General features: G+C 42.2%; 1 protein-coding gene across 8 annotated transcripts in view; it reads left to right on the plus strand.

Annotated features, from left to right (window-relative positions):
- Positions 1-20,377, plus strand: part of phactr4b (phosphatase and actin regulator 4b) — a 35,629-nt gene that overhangs the window by 3,450 nt on the left and 11,802 nt on the right. For 4 of the 8 annotated variants that reach the window (XM_035946267.2, XM_023265910.3, XM_055013826.1 and 1 more), the window contains exons 2-7: positions 5,115-5,218; positions 6,829-6,873; positions 15,069-15,239; positions 15,542-15,622; positions 17,115-17,615; positions 19,842-20,183. In XM_035946267.2, coding sequence (XP_035802160.2) covers positions 6,861-6,873; positions 15,069-15,239; positions 15,542-15,622; positions 17,115-17,615; positions 19,842-20,183 — 1,108 coding nt within the window. In that variant the 5' untranslated portion in view covers positions 5,115-5,218; positions 6,829-6,860. Of the gene's footprint in view, positions 1-539; positions 687-5,114; positions 5,219-6,828; positions 6,874-10,462; positions 10,681-12,019; positions 12,696-15,068; positions 15,240-15,541; positions 15,623-17,114; positions 17,616-19,841; positions 20,184-20,377 lie in introns of those variants that run through there. The other 4 variants (XM_023265909.3, XM_035946268.2, XM_023265913.3 and 1 more) reach the window with 3 other exon arrangements.

The raw sequence follows: 20,377 nt of genomic DNA on the forward strand, positions 1-20,377 counted from the left end.
TATGTTTATTCTAATGGAAATGGAAGTGAAAGAGTGTGATCAGGTGCCTCCTCTTCCTTTGCATTTCCTCTGCCCAAGGCGAAATAGCTTCTGAAGTTAATTTGCTCTTCCGAGAAAAGAAAAAAGCTGCCTCATGTCTTGTGTTGCAGCTTTTCCACTTCCCACTGGAAGAAGTCCCCACTTTAATGGGCCATTAAGAGGCAACCGCGATGGTTAAGCTGTCATCTGGTCCTGATTGATTCGGTTAGACCACGAGATGAGACTGATCTGTGCATGGGATTCCTCTGAAGCTCTCTGCTGAACCTCTCCAAGAGATTTTAACCTGGCTTTGAGACTTTGGAGGAATCTAAAACAACATGCGTGTGTGCAGTGCTTGTTGATCTTCAGTGTTTCCCCCTCTGCAGTGCAGCCTGCTCACAGGTGGAGGAAGAAAAGTTTAGCAAAGGCGAGGAGCATTTTGGGCTCCTTGTAAAAAGTGGGCCACCGGTCCCTGCGGTGAATGTTGCTTTTCTGGGGCAGGCTCGGTGATGACGCTCACCCTGCCCGGATTGGGAACAGACACCCTCCGTCCGTCCATTTCGGAGAGAGGTGTGGAAGCTGCAGAAACGTCCGAGCAGAGACACTGCAGCTCTACTCGATTGCAACTTTTCCCAATTCTATCCTTGATACCTCTGCGGGACGGGCCTGTAAGTATGCTTCACCTGACTTAGATATCAGATCAGTTATCTGTGTCTCTGAAAAGGGGACAACAGTCTTAAGTAACGATTTTCTTCCACTGACTTGGCGGCGTTTTGTGCCCAAAAACCCGCACCCTGGAGTGAGAAGCGAGCTGCTATTTAAAGATGGCACAACCCAGCCAGCTGCTGCTGTTTCCGCTCCCATCGTAATTGAATCAGCGCTTTGCAGAGTGCGCCAGTGAGGGTGTGTGCGCTCCACAGAAGATTACACGGTCGGGACCTCGAGGCGGTTCTGCAACGGCCACTTTCGCATACCTGATTGGCGGCTCCTATTCCTGGTGAGCGCCTTTGCGGTACGGAAGCTGGGAAGAGGACAAAAAAAATCAAAGCGGGTATCATCTGCCACACGTGAAGGATGTGGCTTGTTAAAGGGAGGTAGTTGAGCCTGATTGTATAGAGTTACAGTCCATTATAGCGTGAATAGTGATTGATGAGGTGAGTTTGCCTCGTTTATTTAGACTTCCGTCAGAATATTTTAGCTCTAATTGGGAGGTGTGTGTCATTAATTGTGTCTTCTTCGATTTGTTTGGCCGTGAGGAGACTTGCAGCGACTTTCAAAGGCCTCAGAGAATGAGCGACAAAGGTCCTGCACAGTTCGGACACTCGTCACCTCCATATTGATCCGTCCTGCGCGTTGGAAGGCATTGAGAGGGTTAACAACTCAAAAAGGAACTGGGCCATGAACATCCCGTTTTTTTTATGGCCACATTCTGAGAGTGGCTGTGAGCGTGACAGAAACAGCAAGTGAAACAGAGCGATATTTGACGGTGGAATGTGTCCGCTAAAGCCAGTCCTTAGTTGTAGTTGACTTGGAGTTTTCCATGTATGAGGCTGTGGCTGAATAGCTGGAATAGTCTGTGTGTTCTGTAGGCCTCCCCCCTCACTGCCTTTAATCCGCTCTTACTTTCAGACTCCACAGATATTTTCTCTTTCCGTGGAGCATTCACCACTCGGCTCGATTATTTTGAGTCATCCAGCCGAGGCTGTGGCACTGGGGGGGAGTGTAAAAAATTTCATCTCAGGCCACGAATGCATCTGTCTCGTCTCGACGGCGTTGGGGTTCTCCTCAAGTCTGTTTGCATGGCTGCACTGTGAAAACTCCAAGACTTTAAAGCCCCATTCGTTTGCTCCCAGGCAGGATTATTGGCCTGTTTGATGCCAAAGTGTTGCTACTCAGGGTTCTCCTTTTAATGTGGAAGTTCACCTTTGATCCTACCAGTAAATTGGCCTGTAATAGAAGAGAACGGCAAAATTCTGATTATACTTGTACAGGTAGGAAGCAGTTTCCCGTTCGTGGATTTCACTGCCGTACAATCACATATTTCCCAGACATTGATCAGTGATTACATTAATAGTCTTGCCAAAGGGCCTCCTGCACCATCTCAGTCTGCAGGGAGTCTTTCTCTTTTCTCTCCATTGGTGGAAGATAACATGAGCCCACGAGGCAACGAGGCTACAATTTGGTTAGACCAGTAATTCACTCAAATGTAAGATGATCCGGAGGCCTGTTCGACCACCAGAAGGTTACCTTGCAGAGCTGAATTCAGCAGTAACGCTGAGAGAGAGAGAGAGAGAGAGAGAAGCTGAAGGAATTCTGAGGGCTCATTTAGGTTGGACGGTTACAGCCTGAAATTTTTCTTTCCCACCATATATTGCTTTTTGGGTTCTCAGGCAAAGCAACTATTTGTGCTTGTTTTTCTCAGCTGCCCCAAAAGATGTGGCTTCTACAGTACTGCAGCTTTTTTTATTGCAAAAAAATGCATCATTTTCATCCCGCTGTGTAATGAGGTTGGGTGTCTTATTCTGCAACAAATGATTACTTTCATTTCAGTTTTAGCAAGAATAACATCTAGAAAATGCCTGGAAATAGTTCACATAGCAGTTACTCAAAGCCTAAGATGACATCTTAAAATTGCTTCTTTTTTTTATTTTACAATAAAGTCAAAATAGTGTAAAATGCTGCAAAGCAGCAGATCCTCAATTAGAAAAGCTGCCGCTAGTGAAGGTTTGGATTTTTACTTCATGAATGGTTTAATCGATTAATCAAAAATGATTGGCTTGATCATTTAACCAAAATAGTGATTTGAGTTGGGCCTGTAACTAATGACCGTTTCCATTGTTTTATATATTGGTTGATCCTTTTTTTAAAATATCATCTTTAAAATGCCAGAAAATGGTGAAATATTTCCCCAAACTTAGCTCAGATGCTTTGTTTTAATGCCTCAAACCAAAAGAAATTTAGTATGCTGCCATGTCTGATCACGAAAAACATCAAATTCTCACATTTGAGAGTCTGAAACTAATATACGTTTCACATTTTTGCTTAAAAATGACTAATTGAGCATCAAAATAGTCTCAGATTTGTTTTCTGTCAATCAGCCAATCTATCAATCAGCTAATCTTTTTAGAGAATTTAAAACTTTCTATCATCCTTCCATCTTCTCAATACCACTTAGATCTCATTCATCATGTTTCCTGTTTTAACTTTGGCTTTACTCGGTAGTCAGTGCATTTAAAACCTGTGATGGAGCGTTTCCACATGAGATACCATCCAAAAGTGGCACACAAAGAGGACAAATTTGTTAAACCACTGACAGTTTATACCCAAAGTTGGACACTGCATCTACCCTAAATGGCAGCCTTTGCAATTGGCTGCTTGCTTTGTGATTTCAATTTGAAAGCATCTATGCAAATTCTGGTTCTAACAGCCACTGTCAGCCTCCTCTCTGATCTGTGTCATATCACAGTTAACTCTGTTTCTCCACCAGCTGTGTTGTTCGTTAAAGATGCATTCTTATCCAGCTTCAGAAACAGGAAGTTCCTCCAGTTTAAACACGTTGATTAACCTTTAAATGTGCATACCTGTATAGGGTTGGACACGTAATCAATGTCAAATCGAATTTGTGATCTGAAACTGTGCAATTAGCAGATAGCAAAGGCTGCGTCTGACGTGCAGCACATACATTATGCAGGAGGTCTGACTCTGGCTTTAAACTGCCGTGTCAATAGTTTCACAGATTCATGCCGTCCTTCTTGTGTGATCGTCACATTTCGGATGTCAAAAATATCACGTGCGGTAATACTCTACCGTGTTTTATATCTATAGCAAAGTGAATAATAATCTGAAACTTTAAAAAATGGTATCACAATTGCAATATCTGCCAAAAATAGTTCATTCTTACTTCTATAACAGACTTGCACTTTGGTTTGCTTAAGCATAGGCAAGAAATGGTTATCTTTTAGAAGTGACTTTGCAAGTAAAGCTCTTTGGTTCTTTTCTACATGTGTGATCTCATCTCGGATTGACTCCAGTTGCATGAAACAGCGGTAAAGAAACTGAAACCATTGTCATGATTAGTTGTTTGATGTTGTGAGTTACGGTTGTCCTGTGTTAACTTTTAAAAACACAAAGACGGAACTTGAACCAAATCAAAGAGAGGATGCACAATAACATGTAGAGAAGCACAAGCACTGCAGTGTGTAGTCCTAAAGAGCTTAACAACTTGTGCAGCACCTGGTCCAGCTTTAGAAGCCTGGGACCAGCAGGACAATTCCATCATTTCTCACTTTATTTTGGCAGAAAACCATGTAGCTGCCTTTCAGTATGTCACTATGTTTCTTTTATTTTTCTAAATTCTAAACTTCTCAAATCCCACAAAAATTTGCCCTGCATTATGACCCACTTCAGGCACCAAAAAGGATTTGTGTGTAGTTCACTTAGCCAGCATAAGCGTTTAATTACGTAACTGAAGTGTTTTGATGAGTGTTTTGACTTTTAACACGTGAACAGAGCAGAGATGCTCAGTTGGAACACAAAGTCTGAATGTGTGCCAGGAAACCGTTCTCCAACCACCACCGGCGTGACGTAACAGAAACGGATCCACACTTCAGTCATCCATTTTTGAGATCCCTGTAGTGTTCTTTTTCATGTTTTTACCAAACTGTGTGAGATGTTCTTACACATTGAGCTTCTGAGGGGGCTTTGTTGTTTTTTCCTGCTTCCCACTTTCTCCACCCTCGTTCAAATACATAACAGTGCAAATTGCCTAAATCGTTTTTCCTGTCTCTTGTTTCATCCAAACTCACATGCGTCTTTTTTTTGTCTTTAATTTACTGTCCTAGAAAGGGGGGAAAAAGGGAAACCCTTAAAAATGAAACATTTTTTCCTAAGATGTGATATTGTCCATCAGGCTTGGATACACAGAGATCCTGAGCTGTGTTCTCAGGTCTGGTCATTCTGCTTTAATGTGTTTGTGTCTTTGCAGCCAGTTTCTGGGAATCAGTAGAACACCATTAATTTTTGATCGTAACTCCTTCTTGGCAGTGCTTTGACTCACCCTGATGTCATCTTTCCTTTTTATTGTTTTTCTCTTTCAGAGGGGATGAGATGGGTGGAGCTGCCATCATCAGCATGCTGGAGACCTGAGAACATTCTGCTGGACTGAGGACCTCGACCACCCCCACCCATGACTTTCTACACTGTACGTCTACACCTTGTTATATTTACACAAATGTACAATTCATGATGGTAAAATCACTCACAAAAAATATCAAAAGGATGTGTATTTAAAGTATTTAGGGGTAGAATAAAACACAAACGTTGTTTTATAAAGTTTGCTGCATAATCACCAACAATTTTCATAATCAAATAACCAGTTTGAGTCATTTTTAGGGAAAAAAAAATCTTAAATTTGAAAATTTTCATCTTTTTTTACCCCCTTCATAACATTAAACTAGATGTCTTTGGGTTGTCGACATAACAAGACATTTTAGGACGTCAAGTTTGGTTTTGTGAATTGCCGTTCGACATTTTATCAACCAAACAACTAATCGATGGATTGATCACCAGAAAAATAATTGTTAGCCGCAGTACTTAAAAAGCATATTTCACTATGCAACAAAAGACGTAAGTATAGTAGATGGTAAATATATTTTATTGCTTGATATTTTTTTAATGCTTCTCAATTCTTAAAGTGTTTAAGAATTGGTTCAAGTAAAGAAACTTAAACGTATTATTCACCATGCTGTATTTACCATTTGATTCTTTTAGCAAATTAAAAGTGACTGCACATTTTGTGTCTTTTCTCCCTTGAAATTTGCCTTAGATTTATTTTTTGGATTACTGGAGACTAATTAATGCTGTTAGGATGTGGGGCTGCCTCCTAACCCTCTGAACCCCAACACCCAGTGGCAGGTTTGAAAGACATGTTACCTTTTACAAATTTAAAATAACACCATTTATCCAAGTCAAAAACAGAAAAAACAGAATTGCTTAATTTTGATTTATGGTCCATGTGTGGCCATTGCAAAGGAAAAATCAACCAAACCTAAGCTTCAAATTATGATATTTAATCAAAATCACTTTATTTAGCATGTTTCATTTAAAAATACGCCAAAAATACATTGTTTGCTCTGACAAGATCCACAGAAAACCAAAAATTCTGTATTCCTCTCCACAGCTGTGAAGCCATTAGTGACTCGTTGTGATCAATAGTCATGTGACAAAAATTCCCAGATTTTTTTTCCCCAGAAAAACTGCAGGCTGTGCTTATGCAGAGCAGATAGAAGACAACATGGAAAGAAATAAAAATTTAAGTAGTAGAATATTAATAGTATGAAGAGACCTCATTTAACTTTGCAAGGTGTGCCCTGCCTTTTGGATAGACAGATGGAGTCACCATTTTTTTCAGTATTGTCAACATCAGAAAAGAGTTGCACATGCTGATTCCATTTTTTTAAATCTGTAAAATAAAGAATCAAAGAAACTTAACTTTTGTTTTAATTGGCATTGTAGCTCTGTTACACCAGACAACACAGACATTTTTGAGTTCTCTCTGCTGGTTGTGCTATTTTCATAGCAGACAGTGAGTAAAAATTTAGCAAAAAATGGCAAATAAAGACCAGAAACTGCTTGAGGTTCAGAGGGTTAAATCCTAAACTTCAGCGTTGATTGCATAAAAAAAAAAAAAAAATCACTTGTGTCAAAGTTTTAAAGGAGACACAGAATAACAGCGACAAATACATTGTTTATCTGAAAGTGTCTCTGCTCACATGGTGAACTGTTGTTGACGCTCCGACTGCTGTTTTTCAGGAACCGTTGATTGGTGTGCCTCAAACTCTGTAATGGAAAATCGCGGTGAGTAGCAAGTTACTCGTTGAGGTTTGTTAAGTGCAGTGTTAATGCTGTGGAGAGAGCTGTAGATCCACTCATCTGGCTGTACATCCACTGTGTTTATGGGGTCTGTCTAGCCTCTGCGTGTTTTACGAGCCACTCAGGACTACAGCCATACATCCTCTCAACATCAAGGATCAGTGTCCCCTCCCAAAGCTTGGGTTTTTCAGGGTTTTCCTTGGTTGCCATGGGTCTGTGTGTTTATATGCGAGCGCTGTGTTGCAAAAGAGAAGCTCCAGTTAACATCTATTGTGTCAAATTCCACTGAATTTATTTTTTTTAATAATATGAGTTGCTTTGTATTAAAATGAGTTGCTTTAGTCTCCTATTGGTAACAGTTTTTGCACAATCGTCTGGCAACACTGGTCCTTCCTCCTCTTATAAACCTGGTGGCTGACTGACTGTGCAGGAAAAGGAAGTAATAACCTCGATTATGTGTACAGGTGGTTTTTGTTCACCGTCACCTGTAGCTGTGCAGTTAACAAGTTCCCTTCCTTCAAACAAAAGCTGCCTGAAAAGCACTTAGAATGTCATAAATACACTCTGCACATTAAATTAAGTCCCTTTCAGACTTGCATTCCTTTCCAAAAACCTGACGGATCTGAGTGTCGACTTCAGGTCTGAATGCTCACTCTTCTGTGAGTCGCATTGGAACTCTTGCAAAGTTGGACATTGTAACATTTCTTTATCACGTTCAATGCGGCACATACCTGAACTGAATGCCATCGCATTCATGGGTATGCACGTACAAGCAACTTGCTTTGAGCTGTGCTTTGGAGAAGACATTTTCCAGATATCGGTGCCAATACTGACCCAAAAATATCACACAGAACACAAAAGACAACAAACACCTCTCTTATTCACTTTGCTCCACAGTTTCTTATCTGTTACGTACTAAAATGTTCATCAAAATATAACTTTACTTCGTTGAATGAAGCTCAGAATAATGGGTCTTAACAACATTGAATGTAGTCTGGGTTTTGGCAAAATGTTAAAAGGAGCTAAAGTTCAGTTTGTTGCTTCCAGCTGTTTGTAGGAGTCTTTCCTCCAAATGTATTAAATACCTGCAGCTTTAGACAGCAGCAGAATCCATATAGAGTCGTGTGCATTAAAGTACATGGAGCAACAGCAGTCGCTTTATAAATTACCTAATTATAAGAACAGGGATGCAAATTTTAATCAGTTTGGTTAACCAGTATTCAGCAGCCTTATCAATGAACAATCGATTAATCCATAACACGAAATGAACTCAGTCGATATCATCCCAACTACAGTGTTAAACAGTAAGAGGCTCCATCTGTTGGTGCAATGAGGTACTACAGCTAATCTCCAACACATTTTCTGTCATGCATGTCCTTTGCCTTTTGCCACATCAGTTGATATATTTGAAACTGGTTAAATTAACCAATTGTCATTAACATCCCTAATTTTAAATGATCCTTGACATGGAGATGGGATTAATGAAGATTTAATAAAAGACAGTTTGTACTTGTCACACACAGAGTACCAGCTCCACCTCGGGATATTTTGACTCACTGCTGGTAAAGTAATAGTTAAATTATCATCACACATTGACACAATTTCAAGCATTTAGGAAACCATAAATAAACTAGACTATTAGCGATTTGGACAGCTTGATAATGACTTGATGGGCTGTTTAATCTTGCGTGAATGACAGATATTGTTTGCATACAGTGACTCTCTTTGTCACTGTTGTGGGTATGTTGGAATGAAGCCATGACCAGAAGTGACCGATGTCTGAATGACAGAATGCTGTCACTTAAACAGATTGATGAAGCAGCATCTCTTGTCTGAAAAGGGTTTATGAAGCTTTCGCCTGCAGCCTGTTAGCCTCAGCTGTCAGGATTCTAGTCTAGAGGTAACACAGTCGGCCCAGTAGCGCCTCTAAAACTCACTAACTAACATGCTACATCTAATTTAAAGTTTATTATGAGCCAATCTCTGTGCCAAGCCAACCGGATGATGAAAAATAATTGCCTTGATCCCTGTTCTGCTGCATATTAACTTGCATATACACTCCCATGAGCAGTTCAGGTGATGGCTTAAATCAACACGTTTTTAAAAAAGGTTGGTTTTATGTCCTGAATAAGCAGTGAGCTTTAAAGCAGCACTCTTTCAACCCTCTCCCCATGTCGGACAGGCCTGGATACGTATGTGCTCGTACATGCTTACCTGACTTTTTCTGGCTGCCTGATGAAGTAGCCTGGCCCAGTCTGTTATCCAGGTCAGGCCAACAGGTTCTGGGCTCATGCGGATTGGCTCAGTTCTCTCTGGAAGCCGGCCCGGTGTGGAGGCTGTATGTGGGGCACAGGGAGAGAAAAGGAACGCTGCCGAACACACTAGTTCTCCATCTTTAGAAACGGCCTGAGATGCAGCCAAACGCTCAGAAAACTCTGATCTATCCAGGCATAATGACACAGCTTGGTGCACTGGATTCCTCTGAGGCACAAAACAAGTTTGGGTTTTTTTTGGTTTTTTTGAAGACACTCAAACCTCAAAAGGAATCAAAGCACTAATTCAGGGGGTCCAGCTCGCGCTCCTGCTTTTCCTCTAGTTTAGAGAAAGTGGTCTTTTTTTTTGCTCTGCCTTTCTATATTCAAGCCCAAAACAGGACAGCTCTCCTTGGCAAACATGTTTCAAAGTCATGCTAATGCCTTCAAGTCTGTTCAAATTGTGATAAGAGACTTGGAGATGTGAGTAAAATGGTGTCTGCAGGAATTAAAAGAGGTGAGCAGCATGATAAACACCCTGCTAGTTCTGAACAACAGCGGTGGCCTAATATTAGTGTGCATACAGAATACAGAAACTTTGCCATATAGCTGATCAACACATCTTTCTATTCGTCTGATCAGTTTTGTTGACTTGATTGACATTCTACTGAGATTCATGTACAAATGTTGAGAGGGAGCAGCATCTCTGGCATACTTGACCTTTACGCAGCTCCTGCAAAAATCATGGCTGATCTCATGTAACATCTCTCCTGATTGAAAGAATTGATTGAAACTGTTTGTTTTTCTCCTTAGAGGTTTTGCTCGTCAGGTTAGAGGCATTGCTAATTACAAATGTTCCTATACTGTATCTTCTGAGCTTGCCAGCTCTAGAAAGGCCTACATACTGACGCTTTTGTGTTAGCAGGATAATTGTTTTGTGGACATGCAGTGTGGTCAGAGCTCTGTGGCTTCAAGTCTAGTTTCCCCTGTGATGTTGAAGTCTTTTCCTCTTACTGTCTGGCCTGAATCATGAAAGTCTTTCTTCTCTGGAGACACACTATACCACGAAGCATACTTTTACATCATACATACATTATTGCACGCACACATCGCACCGCATACCACAGCGCTCCCGTCAAAATTGAAAACATAACTCGTCTTCCTCCCAGGAATGGTAGGCATCTGTCAGTGAATGCTGACCTGTGCTGTGAGCCAAGGAGGGAGGGTCAGCGAGTGAAGGAGAGAGGGAGTCCAGCTCCTGGAGGGAGGGAAGGTCTTAAGGAGATTGTGAGAGGGAGGGACTGAAGTGGAAGGCATCGAAGAAGAAGGGCAGATGAGAGAGAATATAGAGAAGATCTGAGAGAGCAAGAGGACTTTGTTGAAGAAGAAGAAGGAATGCAGGTGCAGCTGCTGATCTGTCCAGCGTAGTGAGCACGTTTCTGGGTGCAGGACAGGTAGAGGCCCCTCAGGGGCTGGATCATGGGACAGAGCCTTCGTGTGGAGATCCCAGCTCAGGACCCACAACAACACAACAATGGCGGTGAGTTTCTGGACTCACTTCTGCACTCTCCTCAGTTGTCTTTTTCTTCCCTCCACTCCTAACATGCACAGCATATAATTATTTTCCTCTTTGATAGTTTTTCAGTGAGGAAAGATGAGGTTTGAAGATTGTGTAATCAACTTTGCACAGTCTCCCCTCTCTCCCTCCCTTCTTCCCTCCCTCAGCCCCTCCTTCACTTTCACCACCACAAGGAATGTTAAATCACTGGCATCACGTGGATAAATCTCAACACTGTTTTTACACTCTCATGCATGTGTTGCGCACTTATTTTCTAATGTTACAGTGGAAAATTAGGTCGGGATTTATGTCTGATTTAGAGTTTTTACATAAATTTCAAAAAAATCACAGATTAGTGCAGTTTTTTGGACAAAATAATCACCTCCCAGACATGGATTAAGACTAATCATAGACTAAAGAGAAAATTCTATGAAGTTTTTCACTGAAAAAAATTCTTAGTCTTTCACAAGGCTTAATCCATGTCTGGGAAACTGAACCTTTGAGTTAAACAAATGAGACCACAGTAAAAAAATCGCTCATACTATGGCATGTTCCGATGCTATTTCTTTGGCTTCCCACTACTAGTGAACAATTTAGTGAACACAGGTTTCCACAATGAGCAATCACAGTGATTCTAACTGCACTGTGCAGTCAATTAAGCAGATTAAATTTCATAATCTGCCCTGGCATGGGTTGAGGTTATAATAAGGCTGGAGGTATTTCCCAACTGTTTCACCTCCGCGGACTCCGGTTTCTTATGTAAGGGTTACCGGTGTCCTTTAAAATAACAAACTACTTTAACTACACGCTCACCTGACCTGACTAGTCGTGAGTCATTGAATCATGAGGTCAGAGGGATTCTTGGGGAGATGTTTCACAGATCAATAGGTGTGGCTTCATGATATGATGGACTACGTCAGAGGAACACATAGAAAATCACATCCCCATGTTTCCTGACTGGTGCCTTATCTTGGCAGAGCTCATGATTGCAGAGCATGACTTCAACAATTGCAGTTTGGGCCTTGTTGTGAATGGAGTATGTTTTATACCATCATTCATTAGTTTCACCGGTGTCACCCACCTTTAAGCAGCGTATTTCCCTGAGCTGGACTGTGTTATTGAGTATGAGGGGAAGAGGCAGTCTTTGTTCTCAGGGAGGAAACGGCACTCCACCCTGATTCTGTGACTGTTTCCAGCTTGCCCCCCCTCAACATAATGTCTGTACTTTTTCTCCCTTTGTAGCTCTTTTGTTTTTTTTTCCCTTTACGTCACACACAGCTGTAGTGCCACCACACACCAGACCTCCTCTCACTACGGTTGAAACAATGGCTTGTCGGAGAGTTTTTCTCAGTATCTGTGAAGAATAGTTTTGAGTGGATCCACAGCTTTCTTGAATGTGATAATTGAGTTGGATGATCTGTACTTTTTTCCTCTTTTTTCTTCTTTTTTTGTGATGGTAGATTGACACATTTTGTAATCAGGCTTACGTCTCCTAAGGACATGGTCAGTCATCTTTTTCAAGCGGATGCTTGCTGCATGTCCTGAGTCCTGTGCGATCGTCATCTCTGCAGTGCTTTGGAGTGTGCAGGCCTGGCACAGCCAGCTCTTATCCTGCTTCACTGGCTTCAGCTGAGCCACTGTATCAGAGGCTTCTCTGACAGAACAGTCTGCTGTCTATGAGAACCTCAGTTCTGGATCACAGAGACGCTGCCTTAAGCAATGCTTAATCTGGATGTTATGGCAGCTGGTCTGAATCTTCAGATTTCTACCTCGCCAAGATAAGCTGGATTTCCATGGTGTGGATATGTCCCTTTAACCCGGAGCCTCTCTGCTGTAGTTTGGAGCAGCTCTTCTGCATTTTCTTCCTCTGTGATCTGACTGCTGGAATATACAGGATAGTTGATTTTTGGGGTTGCTGAATGCTCCCTGCTTCCCCATGGCATGTTGTTTAAGGTCCCACCACCATGGAAGCTGGACACTTAACACCTCTCTTCCAGGTAGATTCTGTTTGTCTGAGTGTAGTTTAAAAACTTGCACTTGAATTCTGATTGTAATTGTTTTACCACCCCAGGTTTTGCAGTTTGCCAGGCTTCTAAACTCTGTGTTACAAGCATTCAGTTCAAATTTTACCCTGCCAGCAGTGTGGAGTTAAACACTCTGTCCTTCAGCTGCAAAAATGGGTTTGAGTCTTGTGTCAGCAACCATCCACCATGCTAAAATGTCCCTTAGTAAGATACTGAAACGCTGCCAGCTCCAGGAGTGCTGGGATGTAGCTAGCGAACCCCGACTTGCTGTGTGTTTGTGAAACGAAGAGTCGGTTTCTATCCAAGTATAATGTTATTGTGTTCCTGTGTCCTTTATTGGACGGCTAAGTAAGCCACATCAGTATTGTGTGAGAGCATATTGTTGTGGGAATCGAACTGCAAGGCATTACTGTCGCCTAGACATCCTGTGTGTGCATGAAGCTGGACCTTTCAGATCGGACTCTGTTCTCCCTCCGCTGGTAAATATTATGTCTGCTGAATCCAGCAGCTGCAGCTTGTACAGAGAGCGAATGTTTGAAAGTCTCTTCAAGCTCAGCACTCTGTCAGGTGGCCTGTCAATCATGTAACCCAGAATATTTAGCCATTACTGCAGAATGCCATTTAATGGAGCACTTCGAGCCCTGGTGACATCTCATAATGATCGGCGTTCTCTAAAAGGTTTCACTTTTTGGCTGCTAATTCTATGTATGTATCATGACTGGCAGCCTTTTTCTGCTGCTTATGACTGCATCCATGTGTGCCCTGCCTCTCCACAGAGGACTGAAAGGCTGATAAGGCACTAGTCTCCATCTAGCTAAGGAATGTGAGCACTTGACAGTGAGAAATCCTGGCTGAGTGCCAGTGTCAGACCTCTCCTGTTAACTGTGGATATGTGGAGGAGTCCATGAGCTCTCAGCATCACCCTGCCAAGGCACACTCAGTCCCAGAGAACTACCAGCTAAAGATAATAACAGCCGTAATGATCCTGGCCCTGGTTACAAAGGCAGCAGATGAGCTCGGTTAGAATAGAAAGTTCTGCTGTGGGGTGATATGCCTGCTGATGGATCTATACTCTTATTGTTCATGCCACAGTTTCTGGTTTTAAAAAAAATCTTGTTAATGCCTTAATCGTCTGAACCTCAATCAGTTTCTGAGCATTTTTTGCTCCTGTCATATTTGTACTCACAGGCTACAACATAAAATCCTGCACCTCTATGGAAACAGTCAGGGATGTCCTGATCAAGTATACCATTTTCCTAAATGATACACACTTTATGTATTGTAAATTAGCTGTAGTACCTGGTTGTGCCACCAAGTGGGACCTCTGACTATTAAATACTGTATTGACCAAAGGAAGTGGGTATTTCTGTGTTGGCAAGCAGAGAATATTGAGCAGGTATAGCTAGTAAAGAGGCACCATGACAACGTCTTCTGTGAGACTTGATGACCTCCATCCAGCGCATAATTCTTAAACTAAGTTGAGACTGTTTAAGGCATTGTTCCTATGTGCCAGTCACAGCTTGTATCATGTGTCTGCAGCTTCACCACTAATAACGTGTTGCCAATAAAGAATTTGCTCAACTTATATTATCAGTTATTCAGTCATGGATTGATATTGCGGTATTTAGTAAGCTGTTTATTCAAATTTACAACACGTGTCTGACAGCAGTTGCAAACAAAGGATGAGGCTTATGATGATGCCCTTACAGATCATTTGAATGGTGCCTGGATTGGACTCAGTCTGGATCTAAGGATGGAGTTTGGGACATTATTTGAAACAACACAACCATATTTAAAAGTAGACAGAGTTTAAAAATGTAAAGAATGAAATTAAATTGGATTTCTTTGATTATTTATTCCCAAAAATGGGAAAAAAAAAACTTTGAATCAACATGTACTACATTTTAAAGCTCCTATTAGTGCTACTGATACTGGGGAAATGGTGGTTCTTCAAGCTAGAGATACTTCACTACTTATGTGTTTCCTATTAGTCTCTGTGTAAACACTGCCTGCAATTCAACACAGTTCAGTCACTCAAATTTTGTGATGGGACTTTTGATCTCAGTTGAGTCACTAATGGCTTCACGGTTGCACCACGGAATGCAGGATATTTTGTTTTTTGCGGAATCTGGGTAGTATAAATGGTTTATTTTTGGTGAGTTTTTTAAATGAGTCGTGTAGAATAAAATGATTTTGATGAAATATCACAAATTTAAGGTTAGATTTGGTTGATTTCCCCAGTGATAACAGAAGATATTATGTCTTTCAAACCTGATGGGTGGTTTGTTGGTTCAGAGGGTTAGAACGAATGCATTTCTATTAAATTATTATTTTTTCCTTTTTTAGATGATGAAGCTGAGCAGCACCACAGCACAATGGTGGGAGAGGGGGGCAGCATGGGGGACAGCACCCCTCCCCCAAAGCGCAAAGGCAAGTTCTCGACCCTTGGCAAGATCTTCAAGCCGTGGAAGTGGCGGAAGAAGAAAAGCAGCGAGAAATTCAAGGAAACTTCCGAAGGTTTGTGCTGTAAACTCATTGTGTTTGTGGTATGAGTGAACCCCACCCCTCCCTCTTCACTGGCCATATCAGTTATATTCAACTTTCATCAGAATTCCTCAGTGCATGTGTTCCTGCTCCAATGGCCAGTTTGACTCCCTTGATATATTCAATGCACATAAAACAATAAGCTGCAAACACAATATCCTGTTGAGTGATGGTTTCTAAGCTTGCATCTTCACCTTCTGGAGCCTGAGGTCACCGCAGTGTTGTTTCTTGGGGAGGGAGGACATTTGATGTGTAATTCTGTTTGTTGTCTGCAGAGCTGGAGAGAAAGATGTCGACGAGGCGTACGCGACAGGAGCTCATAGAACAGGGAGTGCTGAAGGAAGTCCCGGACAACGGTAAGAAGACTTCTGTGATTCATCTGATCTCTTTACACAGTGGTGTCTGTTTCTGACAGCAACAGGCCCTGAGGCAATCACACCCACGCAGGCGCTACAGTTAAGTCATCAGTGCATTATGGCAGGAACGCTGTCGTCCCTGCATCCGGCAGGTGTCGGAGACATATTTAAAAAAGGCAAATTTACTTTCACCTTGCTGTTTTTCAAAGTAATGCAATATCTGTTTAAAATGACATGCCACTCTCCAGAGCTGAGGGAAAGTGGAACGAATCGCACCCTGCAGCAAAATAGCTCTGAGAGGGGTGTGTGCGAGCGTTCTGCAGGCCCCGCTGTAGCAGAGGCCCATTTATTAAACCTACAGCTGCTCCTTCATCACACCAACAAACACTGACTCTGTCTGTGGGGCTTGGGCTAAGGACACCTTCCTTTTTTTAATATGGAATGACTATGTTGGTAATTTTTTCAACTAATTTTGCCGTCAGAACCTAAAAAAATACCCATCAGTTTATCTGAGAGCCACCAGCAGAATGAACAAGCACCAAATCTTGACTTGACATTTGAGAAACTAGAAACAGCAGGTGTTGTATAATCTAATGGATCAATTGACTCATCATCAGTTTAGTTGTTTGGCATTGAGTTCATTCAACAGTATCAAAGAAGACAGTACAAGTATGTCATTGGTGTAATTTGATTAATTTAGAATCGCCAGATATTTGATGACGCACACACTTGATGTCTCAGAATAACATTGAAACTTGTCATTTTTGACTTGTGTATTCATCGAGGATCAGTCTGACTCACTGGATGTAGACTTCAGGTGTAAGCCTGCAATTTCCTCTCCTCCCCTTCCATTATCTGCATGTAACTGTTTCCAGTCTCAAGCCAGCAACCAACCAACATGTTGAAGTACTGAGAAGATTATCCAGGTCATCAAAAAGCTGTAGTTGAAGGCAGCTGGACTTGTCTTTTTGGTGTTTCACCTCTCTTTTGGAGCTTTAGAATGAATTTTTGACTAAACGGTGTCACAGCTCATGTCAGATTTATTTGTATTTTTTTGGTTTTGGAACCGAACTGAAGAAGCCTCTTAGATGAGAGGAGAAATGTTTTCCTGAACCAAAAATAGAAATCAATTTGCCTTTTACCGAAGCTCTTCAGAACATGCTGGAAATTTGAAATTTTGCCGAAGACTTGGATCATGAAAGAGGACAGCTTTGCTTATGTTTTTTTGTTGAATTAGCCACTTCGCCCCGATGCATGTAGAGGTCTCACCACAATCACAAACAACATCACTATTTTACAGCTAATCTACTGCTGCTCCCTATAGCAACACCAAGATGATTGCTTTAAAGAAATACAAATGAGCCATGTCTTCTTTTCGACCCATCGCAGAATTATAATGAGGTTCCATCAGACTGTTCTCCATTTCTGCAGTGCTGAGGTTCTAAATATTGCTATATGAGACTAAACAAGGTTTTCTGGTCCACCTTTTCAGATGGAGATGCACAAAAGCAGTCCTATGTGAAGAATGGCCACACTCTGCCTGTTGGGGTCGGAGGAGGAGGAATCATCAGCGGTGGCAGGAGTCCATGCAATCAGGGCAAACTCCCATCAGAGTCAGACTTTAGGATGAACCCTGCTTGGCTCACCCATCCAGACGACTGCAGGGGCCGCTCTCCCTCTGACGGAGACCGCCGCGGAGTCTTGGGCCCCAGAGGAACCGGACATCACGACGACGGGCGGAGAAGCGGAGGGGTGGGCGTCCGTTCACACGGGGAGGGCGAGTGGAAGCCTAACATGGCCTGGCAGGGCCAGATTCACGGCCAGATGGAGGAGGGCAGACGTGGGGGCAGGCTTCACCCCGAGGACGGGCAGAAGAGGCCGGGGCTCCAGAAGGCCCCATCGGAGGACGGCAGAAGGAGTCGGCCTGCAGAAGCAGACTGGAAACCGACGCTCCCTCGACATGCATCTGCTGAGGAGGGAAGAGCTCGCAGGGGTGAGTCATTTTCCACCAATTTTGAAAAGCTGCAATCACAGGATCCCTGTTGAGTTATTGTCACCAGAAGAAAGTTACAGAAAAAGTGCACATTTTACAACTCCTCCATACGTGTTCGAAGATAGCAGGTGATTCTTCAGTCGGTGTATTTTTTTTGTCCCTCCCTGCTCCTTGCTGTCACTTTCCTGCTTATGTGCTGTCCTCCCCGATATAGACAGACTCCTGTCGGCTCCCAGGGGTGCTGCTCCAGCTACGCTTCCTATTTAGGAACATGAGGGAATAGCTCGTCCTCTCTTCTCCTCTCCTAATTAATGTGGCACGATCACTATACCCATCATTGCCCTTTAACGCTAACACTGTCAGCTCAGTGGTAATTGGTGAAGAGCCACAGCTAACTGATTTCTCTGAAAATAAAAAAAAATTGAGAAATAATTGTGTTTTCTGTCACTTTTAGATCTCAGTTGTCCAGTTATCACTTGTCTCGCACTTAAATTATTTCCAGTTTTATCATTAATTCTGTGCGAAACTATGTCAGTTAGATGAGATCATAAAATGCGTCATATCGAAAACCACAATGCAAAACTTTGTTTGATGGATAGATTTGTAGGTGAGCAGATATTTTCTTTCCTTCATGTGTCCCTGCTCGCCTCTATTCTCCATCTCACCTTGTATTTTCCTTTTTTTCTTCTCTCTCTGATGCTACTTTCTCTCCCACTCTCTTTCTATCTTTATCCTGCTTTCTGTCCTCCTTTTTTTCTGTCTCTCTCTCTCTCCCTCTGTTCTCCATTCTCACTTCCTGCTTTTCCGCCGGATTATTTCCTCTCCGGTCGCATGACGTCACCGTGATAAAGGTTCATCTGTAAATAAATAACCCTGAACTTCAGCGCTGCAGCTCTGAGGAATGGCGTGGGAGCAGCGGCAGCGTGGGGGCCGCTGCAGGGTGGGCAGAGGGAGGTGGGTTTTTGGTGGTAATTGCAGCCGCCTACTCTGTTTATCTTCACAGCTGATCCCTAGATAATGCAATTCTCAAACAAGTGCTATCACAGAGAGCGCTTGGAGTGGTGAAGCGGCAGAAAATGGCTCACTGCTCAGTCTCTGAACTGAAACATTTATAGCGATGCTGAGAGGTATTTTATGATTCAGCAGTGGAAAAGATAAAAGTATTTTTTGTAATTCCCTGTCATGTAGAATACTATGTGGGAGCCACAGCTGCAGATTTTTGTTTAAATTTCTCAGTCTATATTAAATACTGTAGTTTTCAACGTTCTGAACTTCAAGCAGTTTGTGGGTTTTTGCTCGTCACATTTTTAGTCACTGTGGGCTAATTTTTTTCAGCAATTTGAAGTCCTGCACCTCTATGCAAACGGCACAACCATGGCTGGAAGTCGAGAGAACTAAAAAACATTGTTTGTGCAGTGTAACAAAGTAATAATGCCATAAATGATAGAAAAGGAAAAAACAAATGAGTTTCTAAAAGGAATCAATATGTACTTTATTTTGCATAAGTTTATATCTTACCGTATAAATACTTTTTTATGACTTAATTTTTTTTTTAGATTTTTCAGTTTAAAATATGTTTTTAAAATACAATTTTTGAATGTGTTTTTGTGATATATATAAACTACATCAGCAAAACTGCAATTTCCCTGTGGGGTCAAATAAAGCATCCTATATATGTAGATTGTTTTGTCTAACAGTGTAAGCAGGTGTTACCAATACTGGGAAAAAATTGTGGCACTATAGATATTTCACTACTAACAGTTTTAATTTATTTCCATTCTTGTCTCCTATCTTTCCTGTATATAAACAGCCTGCAGTTCAGCAAGAAGTCCCCAAATTTTTGTCAGATGACTGTTGGTCACAGCTGAGTCATTAATGTTTTCCTGGTTGCAACAAGGAGCACAGAATTTTTGTTTTTTACAGATAAGTTTAGAACAAACTGTACATTTTTGATATATTTTTGAAAGATACATTTAGAAAAAGAATGGATTTTATAAAATATGATTCTACGCTTAGATTCAGTTAAGTTTTGCAATGGAAGGATGCATCACCAATGAGTAATTCAGGAACTGTCACAAAGTTGAAAATCACTCAATTCCTTATGTTTTTACAATTTCTGGCTCTGATCCATGGTGTCGTTTTGGTGACTGGTGGTTTTTGGGGCTCACAGGGTCAAAACTGTTTTAAGTATGATTAACAGATTCCTTTGGTTCTTTGTTTTCTTAGAGTCAGAGAGCCACTTTGTTCCGGACCCGGAGGCCCTGCGGGACACCCTGCGGGACACCCTGCGTGAACCTCTGCCACCCAAACAGTCGGTCATGCCTCCAAAGTGGCTGATGAGCTCCGCCCCTGAACCCGGCAGCGACGGTCCACCTCGGACACCATCCAACCACCCAACGAACCAGTACTCCTCCCCCTCGGCTCTGACGTCCAAACCTGTTCGGTCTGTATCTTCTGCGGGTGCAAACACCCAGCAGTCTTCAGGCCTGACCTCCACCTCTCAGGTCACCAAGCAGCCCCCTCTGCCTCCACCCAAACCTGTGAACAGGAGCAATGCAGCCATGCTGGGTAAGTCCTGCAGACGTGTGCCAGATTCTGTTTAAAATCAAGTTTGTACCTTGTTAACGTGTCCATATGGGGTTTTTTGTATGCTAGAAGGGTAATCCTGAGCAAAATAAGCAGGCAACACCATTGCTGAGTATTTCCTCCAGTCTCAAAAACACAGATTCAGACTTCTAGGGTTTCATGTCACAAACCTAGAA

The sequence above is a fragment of the Amphiprion ocellaris genome, chromosome 9 (genome assembly GCF_022539595.1).
Source record: "Amphiprion ocellaris isolate individual 3 ecotype Okinawa chromosome 9, ASM2253959v1, whole genome shotgun sequence".
Taxonomy (NCBI): domain Eukaryota; kingdom Metazoa; phylum Chordata; class Actinopteri; family Pomacentridae; genus Amphiprion; species Amphiprion ocellaris.